Here is a 10918-nt window from a genome sequence, read left to right on the forward strand (position 1 = left end):
TGCGCAGACTCAGTAACCTTTGTGGGTAGACAGGTTCGTTGATAAAAACAGCTGTTTTTGCTTTTTCAAAGCGTTTATTTTCATTAGATTGGTAAGAGACTTCTGCATAAGGTCCCTTAGATACATGTGTTCATATGATATAAGTGGGTCTCAATGGCTAATGCTGGTTTGGATGATAGAACGTAGTAAAAAATTTGTTGTGAAAAAGTAATGGCTGCGCCCGTGGAAAACACATGGTCCGTGTACATTATGTACATGAATGTACAACAAATATAATTTTTCACAAAGTGGTTATTTACACGACTTGTTTCATCTTATCGAATCGATAAAAGGGCTACATTCACCATTCGAATTTTATTTCACACAAGGGCGAAAGTGTGAGTGTACCGTATCGTGGATTTTAGGAACTAAAGTTCATCGGCATCGCTCTGACTTGAGCCATGCAGGCTCGGTCTCTATTTTAGCCAGCCAGGCCAGCTAGGCCTTTGAATGAGACTTTAACTGTCGCCGGGTTCTTTGTAGTTGTGTATGTGGTGTCCATACGAAGACATGTAAAAGAGTAAGACCCCCACCAAGTGAGAAGTAACTAATTGATAGAAATTAAATATGTTATTCATCTGGGTTTTTTGCAGGTTTGCGAAAAAAATTTGTCGCATGTGACGTCAAAGAATGGAAACCAGGGTTAAGATAAAAAAGGACAGCATGAAAGGCCCAAAGACACCAAAAATTAATGTACGAGACACACCAGATGGTCACAGTGCAAAGAAAAGAGATGTAATGAAAATCAAGCCTAATACACCCGGTATGAAAAAGAAACAGACAAAAGTAAAAATAGAAATGTCCCTAACAGACCAACCAAGTGAAAAGAAGAAGAAGAGGCAGAAAGATGCACAATCTGAAGAAAGTCCCAAGCTGAAAAAAAGGAAACATTCAGGTGATGCAAATGATGAAAACGTGGTTGCAGCGAAGTCTAAGGATGGAGATAAGAAAGAGAGGAAGAAAGCAAAAGTGAAGAAACATGATAGGACCTTGGAGGAAGCAGCTGTACAGAAGATGAGAGGAATGCCTGATGGCGCTGAGGTGGGAAAAGATGATGCAGCGCAGAAGGGTGGGAGGAAAAAGTCTATGGAGAAGAAGGACAAGAAACCGTTAAAAGTGAGTAAAAATGTGAATGATAGAGGGAAGAGGTTAGTAGAGGGTATCTTCTCTACAACAATGTGTAATCTCACACTATCTAGGAATGTACATTTTTGTAAGAGATCATGCCAGCAACTTTCCTTGGGGATTCGGGCCTCTCTGCAGCTGATATTCCTCAGTAAGAGTGCTGCACTTGACTGGGCTGATAACTTCACATTCAATCATGATGTCAGACGTGAAAAACTGAAAAATGTAATTGTTTCCTACATGTACGTCATGATGTGATTGTTCCATGACATCTTGGTCGCTGACCATTCCAATAATTTCTATTTGCATTGGCGTCACTTGCAGTTACACAGTTTATTATACCCACTACATATCATTTTAGCGGTGTGGCGGAGGGGGGGGGGGCTGGTTGAGGCCCATTGCGTGGATCTTGCTGTCACAATCTACAAGTACTGCATAACTGAAGTCTTTCAAGATCTCGGCTTACCGAGAAATTCATGTCTTAACTTCATATTATCGTTTAGGTTCTGAAACATGCTGTGAAAAACATCAAGATGTTCAAAAAGGACACGAAAGGCACAAAACGGAAACTTGAAGATGGACAAGAAGCAGGTAAGATTGACCATTTAATGCCCTTCAGTCCTCAAAGCAAATCCTCTGATAGTCTCAGTCGAAACAGGTTTGCTATACTCAAGAACCTGACTATGGCTATACTCCAGATATATACAAACTTCCTTGATTATTCAATCCAGTCATGCACTGCATTCAAAGTGCTGGAAGCTGGTGCATATGAATTTGACAACACCTGGTTATTTCTTGCCCTTCAGTCCTTGGAGCAAATCCTCTGAACTGTTTTGGCTGTAGTGTACTCAAGAACCTGGGTATATACGTGTATGGCTGGATTTGACAAACCGAGTAAACACACTTTCTTGACTATATCATCCTGTCGGGTTTGGCATTACTCGAGAACCCAACTATGGATATTCTACAGAAAACATTGGATTTGCTTTCCAGGTGATGCGAAGAAACCAAAGTTGGTCGAAATGAAGAAGAAAGACAGAAAAGTAGCCAGGAAAGCGATGAAGAATAATTATGATGTCTCGCATAAGGCAAAGAGAATTTGGGAGGAACTCCGCAAGTAAGAATAACTTAGCACTTGCATCAACTCTGGCATGGACTGGTGGCATGTGTACACGTAGTTATGGTTACAATTACATGTCGATAAAGGAATTGTTTCCAATTCTGGTGTGTCACTCCATCTCGGAAAAATTAGTTTTTTGTGCAGATTTGACCCCTCTCAGGACAGGTGTTCTTCTCCTCTAGAGAGCCTTCTGCCCCCCCAGGACCAAAAACGCCCCTGAACTCTTGGAGCTGCACTCGGAGTGTTCAACCCTTATCCTTGAGAGCTATTATTTTGATGTTTTGAATCCGAATAACTTTGAGCTTCCTGAACTGGATTCAGAGAATTAAACCAAATTCGTTCAAAAATATCCCCTTGGTATGGTTTATTGATGTACCGGTATTCAGATTGATGACCACCCTGGCTTCGTCTGTCTTTGTCAGTTTGCAGCTCCTGTGAAAAGCTATTTTGATTCTTTATTTCAGATTCAAGATACCTGATGAGAAGAAGAAAGCACTTTGTGATGAACTCTGTGAGCTTGTGAAGGGGAAATGCAAAGAGGTGGGTTGAGTCACGTCTGCCTGAAGAAGTTGATTTTTTCATACATTTGGTTCTGTGCCAACTACAATGGTGATGATAGGAGTGTAATAATAAGCACCTGAATTTGTCATACTTTCTACTATTCATATCAATATCCTTGCAAGAAGAAATGATATATATTTATGCCAGAATTTAATGCAGTGCCAGCCATCAGTTTATGAGTCCTGGCAATTGCACTCATTTTTTCAGTTGGTTTTGTAAAGACAACTTGTAAAGTTTTAGCTGTGATGGGGCAGAAATAACTGTTGGGTCTCCGAGACCGTCAAATGGAGCTCAGATTCTGCCCCAAACCTTCAGCCAAAGCACCTCTGATTTAGGCCTACATTTTAACTCCACCCTCCCGGTGTCAATTTTAGTCCAGATTCCCACCAATGTGGTGTTAATGTCGTTATCCTCTCTCTTGGCAGTTGATATTTGCCCACGACACATGCCGAGTCATTCAGTGCCTCGTCAAGTATGGATCCACGGAACATCGCACAAAATTGTTTGAAGAATTAAAGGACGATATCCTGGAGATGATCAAGTGCAAATATGCCAAGTTCTTTGTCAAGAAATTAATAAAATATGGGTAAGTTTGCTAGTTTTGAATGTTGATCATTATTGGTGGTGAAAGGCAATTCAGATTTGGAAGGTTGTAAAAAGTGTTACGACAAGGTTCATCAAGCTTGAAGTTTAGCAAAAACCAAGTTGGTCATGTTTTGAAAAAATGATGAAAATCTAAAAAAAAAGAAAACCAATTTTGAGTAACAAGGTTATACTTAAAACAATATCTCTTCATCTTTTTTGCTAATGCAGTTAATTAATGCAAAATCTTCATTTCTTTTTAGCACAAAGCCACAGAAAGCATTAATCTTTAAAAGTTTTTATGGTAAAGTGCGGAAATTGGTCAGACATTCGGTAAGTTGCATGGAGATACGATGATTTTGTGATACACTAGGCCTGTTTTTAAATGAAAAGTTAAAGCTGCCGAGCATTTTGACCCCTTTATTTGACCAAAGTCCAATAAATGACACAGTAATGCTTGTTCGTCAGTTTCGAAATTTATTCGTTGCCTTTGAAAACCAAGCAGTTTTCCGCATTTGTCACAATATCACACTGTTGCGGGAAAAGACGCTTTTTGGTTGATCTTCAATTTTTGCAATTACCACAAAGCACAGTTACCTTTTGTTATGGTCAGCACCTGACAAATTGATTAAAAATTTAAGTATTTTGGCAAAGAAAACAGAAGTTAAAAAAGTAAAAAAGGCCCCTTAGTGCCTTAGGTGGCACATGAGGCTTCCATCAGGGTCCTCTACTCAGGTCGGTTAGCAGCTTTCCGCCTGGCTGACTCCCATGTGAAGCCCTTCTCTCGGAGTTCCTTCGTCTCCAGATTTCCTTCCGTCTGCCCCTCTTTCGCCTTCCTTGCGGCGTCCGCGTCGATGTACATGTAATGTCAAGTAATATCACATAGAAATGTTTGGAAAATCATCAGGATTAACTTTAGGTTTACCGTTCCAGGAAGCTTCGGAAATCCTAGAGTACTGCTACAATGAGTATGCCAATGCTGCTCAGAGAGCTGCAATGGTTGAGGAGTTCTACGGACCGAGTTTCGCCCTGTTCAAAACGGACGAGATCAGGACGTTAGACCAGTTGATTGCCAGCGATCCAAACAAGAAGGACTCCATTCTTGGCAACATGAAAGAAGCTTTGCTACCACTGATTGACAAGTAAGTGTATCAGTGAAGTTGTCTTGAATGTTCTAGATTTGACCCAATTGTTCGGGAGACCAGCTGTGGTTACAACTGAGCCCTGCAGACCTCATCTCATTCACCTAGCAGACAAAAATGAATAGAGTAGTTTTGAATCTGGCAAATTCCATGTGGCTTCTTCTTTCAGGAATGTTCTCCAACACTCGATAGTTCACCGAATCTTTCACGAATTCTTCACTCATGCCAGCGCCAAAATGAAAGCTGTAAGTTGATGCGTTCTTCTTATCCAAGTTATTTTCTTCTAATATGATGATGACTATCTGGGCTGTTGTTAGCCCGGCATCATTTTATCCAAGATTATTATGCATGATAAGAACACAGCTGGTTGAAAAAACTTCAACCCGTTTGCTGCCAACTTTGACTGTGGTAACAAGTCCTTGTGTCCCCATGTGCCAATTGCAACCCCAGTGGTGTTGGACAAATGACTCTGAGTTACATCGACGGCCCTGTGTTTACTGCCAAAAGATGGCATGTTAGAGCAGGAAGGAAGTTATCAATAGAGGTGCAGACAAAAGTTTGACCCATCACATCAAAAACCAGGCACATGTCGCTATGGGCTTGGCAGTTTGAGACGGACTGGTTGTTCATTTCACTGTTGTCTGCCTTTTGTGCGATCCGAGTTAAACAATTTCTTCCATTCTCTCCTGGTATTACCGGTATTTAGCCTTAATATCTTCTGTGCGACAAGCGACTCTCGGTTGCTTTGACTGGTCACAAATGAGTTTGAAGACACCAAAGTCTAATCTTTAATGAATTGTAGGTCTTATTGCATACCATTGAATATATTTTCAATTATCTGTTTTCGGTTTGTACATGTAGTAATAGTAATAAATGTTAAAAATGCTTCTTTGTCTGAGTTTTGGGAAATTCAACTTGAACAAAAATTGCTCAGAAACACCTTGCCGTCCTCTGTATTCTTCTGAGATTTTCTTGGCTTTGATATCATTTAAGGATATGGTAGAAGCCCTTAGGGAAAATATGGTTCATATGGTTCACACAAGAGATGGCGCGCGTGTCGGTATGATGTGTTTCTGGCATGGAACGGCTAAGGTGAGTAAATGGGGGCCAGTTCGAATCGAACTTAATGACTGACTGGAAATTATTTCCCACGAATCATTGCTACATGTATGTCTGCATCATAAAATGATATTTCTCTCTGTAAGTGTGATGCCTTTTGTTTTTGAAACCATGATGATCGTGATTTTGCCATTATATTTGACAAAGTGTGAGCCAAACTTATTAGCTTGCAGTTGTGGTTTACTAGAATAGGGTGTGAAAATTGACTTGTGCTGGATTTCGGGAACAACTACCGTGTAGAAAATAAAACTACATGCCATTTCTCTTCTTCTTTTTAAAATGTCTTTGCTGAAAATGTTCCGAAAAGTTCTTAACAGATTATTAAAAGCCTTAGGGATTTCCAAAAAAAGGGGAAACCTCTTTATTGTTACATTTAAAGTCGAAGGGATTTCAAAGAGAAATGTTTTCGTTATTTTCAAGGACCGCAAAGTGATAATCAAGAGTATGAAGCCTCATGTGTTGAAGATGGCCAAAGAGGAGCATGGCCACTTGGTCCTGTTGGCAATGTTCGACTCTGTGGATGACACCAAGCTTGTAGGAAAGGCCATCATTGAGGTAGGTTTTGTCTGGATTCTGATGGCAAAGGTTTGCGTGCCGAACTCTTGATTGAGCTCCTGCCGTAACCCCTACGAACCACATTCTTATTAAGAGTTCAAAGGTTCAGTAATATGCATAGTAGTTGCCCCTTAAAATATTCTGGTAGTATTGGGATGCCGCAGCCATTCAAGCGAGTATTCTACGGAATAGCACTTTCCAAGAAACCGAACTGAACTTGGTTTGTAGGAAGTGCAGATTGGAAAGACCAATACCGGTATTCAAAATTAATATCAGGGCTTGTTATATCTGAGGTCATGGTTCCCTTCATCTGTTGGACATGTCTTCATGTGATAGATGGAGGGCCACTCTGACAGCGTCGATGTCCTCCCAAGTCTCTCTGGCTTCCTCCCAATATTGCGATATTTGATTATAAACATGTAGAGTGAATAATATCCTAGTTGATGCTCCGCTATCAAATTTTCAGTTTGAGCAAGTATTCGTTGGAAATGTACATAAGAAACTGTTCTAAATGTCATTTTCAATGGGCTGTTAATGTCAAAAACCTTAAGAAACCATTGATTGCATTGTCCCCATTTATATTCAGGAACTTTGCAAGTCTGTCCAAGACGTGGCCCTGAACCAGCATGGGAGAAAGGTTCTGCTCTACCTCCTTGCTCCCAGGGACCCGTTGCACTTCCATCCCGACGTCATAAGGATCCTTCAGCAGGGTGACGAAAGTATCACAAGGTTTGTACCCAAGGTTGCGGTGAAAATATACCATTATATTCCTGTGTCGTCCTACCCTACTACATGTATGTAGTTCTAAATGAATGATCTTCTCAATAGACAGATATAAATAAGGTGAAAATTTGTCAATTGATGGCCGAGTGGCTATTTACTGGAGTCGGTGTTGTATATTTGCGATGTCTATTAATGTGCGGCAAGGTTCATTGGTGCTTATTCATGATAGTCTAAATATTTCAGCATTGTTCGCCAATAAGCCAATGAAGACACTGGTCAAATGTACATAGTCGGACGTAGCCCAAAGGCCCCTTGTAGGGAAACTTCAGCTGTCATCATGGTTTCCGTACCACATAAACCGTTACAAACACACGACAAGTCCTTTTCAGATATTCATTCAGCCGTGTTGTCTACGTTGGACTGGAATGAATGCCGTGTTGGACTATTTCATTTTATTTTATTGCACAATCAGAATTATTCCCGAGGCTTGTTCGGCTCCTTCAGCCCACAGCAGTCCCCACAAACAAGAAATGTAAATTGCTGATACCTGCAATATTTATTGCATGCAATAAAAATCACTCGTTTGCAGCGTTATTTCAGGTGCCCGTGACAAAAACACTGATGGCAGCTACCAAACCCATGCAGGGATGTCCGATTTTACCAGCAGACTAGACGACTTTTTATTGCACATTCATGTACATGTTGCAGCGATTATAATTGCAGGTCGCAGCTCTTAACATACGCATGCTTCAATTTCCCATTCCCTAATGCGTCGTATATCTATTATTATTTAGCAAAAAGAGCAAGGAAGTGAGGCGTAAGGAACTTTTGGATGTTTCCTCCGCACCCCTTCTCAAGCTGATTGTTGACCACACCAGGGAGTTGGTCATGTGTAACTCAACCTTACTGCTGGTGATGTCCATCATTACACACGCTGTGGGTAAGTTCAATTCTGATTTGCGAGCAAAATTTGTTGAGATACATGTGTCTATTTATGATCATATGGCAGCAGTTTGATGCCGTCTCATTCCTCCTCCTATTTCTTTTTGCAGGGGATCTCCATGATGCAATGGAGGCTGTAGCCCAGATCGCTGCTGAACCGTTCGTCCCCGGAAATCTAGAAAACTTTCATATCATTGAACATCCAGCTGGCCATATTGCACTCAAGAGGTTGATTACCAATGATAAACAGAGGATGCAGGCTAATGAAACTGGTGAGATATTTTGGTGCTTGATTTAAATTGGTGGGGTTAGTAACAAAAATTCTCGACCCCTCAGGTCAGATTTGGGGATCAGTGTGGAGAGGGATTACCATAGATATTCTATTGTACAGCAAGAAAGCTTGCATTGTCCCAGAAAACAAGGTGTTGGCAGAGCACACACATGTATCTTACTTCCTGAAATAGACTTACTTTCAGAAGGCCCGGGGCAAAATGATAGCACAAATTTACCCTAGTATTCAAAGTTTGTTGTACTGGTTTCAAGCAATTCTATATAAGTTCTGTGGTCTAGGAAAATAGCTGCCAACCACTTTTCAGATTCTCCTGTTGACCAGACTGAGTTCATTGAAATAAAAAGTAATGTAAAAAAAACATTTCTTTTCTTTTCAGTACTGTTCTCAAAGGTGTTACTGGAGACCATCCCAAATGGTACACTGAAGTCTTGGGCAACATGCAACAGAGGCTGCTTCATCCTTGTCGTGTAAGTACATGAAATAGGATAATGTGTTAATTTCCTAGTGTGTATGGTACTGTGTCCTGCATCTGTCCAAGTCGGGGATCAGAAAATCCACAGCTGCGATCAGTCCTGTATTGTGTTTTGCCACCTGAGAAAAATTTAGTGGAATTGGTACCCACACTCACAGTCTACTGGTTCCTATTGATTGGTGCTGTTTCTTCGTGGGCGGCCTCTTGGTCCTGTTGTGAGCACATTGCTTGAGCTTGTGGAGCTTTTGAGCTGCACGTGGTGGCCCCAATGCAGCTTGGTTGATGTCGGTGCGTTTGATACCCATTAGGTCGAAGGACGTAGGGACGAACTCTGTTGCGGCAAAATTTAGGGCCTTTTGGGTTAGGTGTCATGGTCCTACACTTCAGTGACCATGTTTGCTTGGAGACATTTGAGGAGAGGCCAGGGTACTCGTTTCACAGTGTGTATTGTGCTGGATTGCTGATGATGGCGTAGAGCCAAGAACATGTAGAGTGTTAAAACAACTCTTAACCCAGGCTGGCAGACATGTGCCCTCAGAGTGACCATGTTGGAATCTGAATTTGGCATTCTCAGGCCAATGCACCGACCTCTAGGCCATACAGGAAATCCTCTACTGCCGGTAGGTTTACCATGCCATATGAGCTGGGGGTACAGTACATGGTGACAATTTGTTTTGATTCTTTTTTAGATTAATGGAATTGGAAAATGAGGAGGTGTCAGCGGCCGTCAAGAAAGAAATCACTCCGATTAAGAAAGCTGTTGGAAAGTTGAATGTGAAAGGTGCTCAGATACTTCTTGAGAAGTTAGGCAAATGAAAATTTAATATCCCTTTTGACATCCTAGTCTAAATGCACAGACAAACTGCGAGAACCAGCAGTATTTTTGGTGGATACTATTTTGTTAGAAATTATGTACTTGAAGCAACATATGAATTAAGAATATGGTAAATGCCACGAAGTTTGGACAGTTCATATCTATTAAGGTCAAGATCAGCCTACATGTATTCTGTCAGTTATAGTTGGAGCGGTAATGGCATCTGTTTGATGTTTCAATTATGAAATTGTGTTGTGTAAATGATCTTTTAGTCTTGGTCTTTGAAATAAAAACAATTATCAGCCAAAGAAGTGTCTTGTTATTATCTAAAAGTTTCTATAAGTGTCAGACAGGAAGGTGCCATCTTAACCCCCCCCCCCCCCCAAAAAAAAATGTTTGATGATGCAAGAAATAGCCTGTCCTGTGGAAGATGACTATAAGGTGACACGAACCAAAGGATGACTGAATGGGAAAATGCAGCTGCTAGCTTCAGAAAAGTTACCTTTACCGTTACCGTCATAGCGGCATCTTGGCCCATGAAGGGTCTTTGCCTCCTTCATACGTAAACTTCTGCACTTCTGCACTTCAGTTCTTCACCAACTTTTTTGTCTGAAGCAAAATGGTGTGAGGCTGAGATACTCACGGGCTTCTAATGACAACTTTCTTCCTCGAACTGATCAAATGCCGTCAACTGTTTGTCATTGGATAGTGAGGAGAATGTGAGTCAAGATACAACCAATTGTGATGTTTCACTTTCTACGTCATCCTGAGATGAAGAAATATCGAGAGGCGGAGGATATATATTTAAACCACTGATTACGTCAGGATGTGTCTACGGCTGAGACCGATTGTTGTGACCATGGACATGTTGGCATATCCATCAATTGTCATTTTGCTCCAATGGCTGATGGCAAGCTTTCCAAACAAACTAATGCCAGTGATTTGCTACACTCCGGACGTAGTGAACCGGTGTCGTTCCTCACCCTAACGAGACCAATTGGGCTGACGCGATGGGCAGCCCAGGGAGTCTAGTGATTTGCAAGCGAACAGAATGTCATCAGCTATGTATTTGTCAGAATAGAGTAGAGAAGGTTGGGCAAGGCACATCACCAATTGGGATATTCATACGTGCATGTGTGGTGGCATACGACAACTATTTGATAGGTTAATTTCCTGAACAGGTGTGTAACCCCTTGGAAGATGAGGTCACTTTATCGGTTGATTTTGTGTCACTTAATCGGGCGATGGAGTGTCGCCTAAACAGGTGGGAGATGTGTCACCTAATCAGTCGATTTTGGGTCACCTGATCGGTTAGGTCTCACACAAGATGGGTTGATTTCGTGTCACTTTTTCGGTTAGGGTCAGTTCATCGGTTGATTCTGTGTCACTTATTCGGTTGCGTCAATTATTCGGGCGATGTCACCTGATCGGC

At 41.3% G+C, this 10918-nt stretch overlaps 1 protein-coding gene across 2 annotated transcripts; it reads left to right on the top strand.

Moving 5' to 3' along the window:
* Positions 1-6: 6 nt before the first annotated feature.
* On the top strand, positions 7-9785 carry LOC135486376 (pumilio homolog 3-like). Of its 2 annotated transcripts, none has more exons than XM_064769130.1 (16): positions 7-91; positions 633-1155; positions 1668-1755; positions 2158-2281; positions 2749-2824; positions 3271-3431; positions 3691-3760; positions 4361-4569; positions 4739-4814; positions 5563-5661; positions 6109-6243; positions 6830-6972; positions 7761-7906; positions 8019-8180; positions 8577-8667; positions 9362-9785. In XM_064769130.1, the coding sequence occupies exons 2-16, from the start codon at positions 670-672 to the stop codon at positions 9486-9488; spliced, it is 2193 nt and encodes a 730-aa protein (XP_064625200.1). In that variant the 5' UTR covers positions 7-91; positions 633-669; the 3' UTR covers positions 9489-9785. The 2 variants fall into 2 exon arrangements, with proteins under 2 accessions (XP_064625200.1, XP_064625201.1); XM_064769131.1 differs by having other exon boundaries at positions 19-33.
* The last annotated feature ends 1133 nt before the right edge of the window (positions 9786-10918 follow it).

The sequence above is a fragment of the Lineus longissimus genome, chromosome 4 (genome assembly GCF_910592395.1).
Source record: "Lineus longissimus chromosome 4, tnLinLong1.2, whole genome shotgun sequence".
NCBI classification, from domain to species: domain Eukaryota; kingdom Metazoa; phylum Nemertea; class Pilidiophora; order Heteronemertea; family Lineidae; genus Lineus; species Lineus longissimus.

Bases quoted from the DNA above. Each gene is read 5' to 3' on its own strand.
- LOC135486376 (XM_064769130.1), top strand. From the start codon at position 670: ATGGAAACCAGGGTTAAGATAAAAAAGGACAGCATGAAAGGCCCAAAG. The intron at 5,662-6,108 runs GTGAGTAAATGG...GTTATTTTCAAG, and splicing joins TCTGGCATGGAACGGCTAAG to GACCGCAAAGTGATAATCAA. The intron at 7,907-8,018 runs GTAAGTTCAATT...TTCTTTTTGCAG, and splicing joins CATCATTACACACGCTGTGG to GGGATCTCCATGATGCAATG.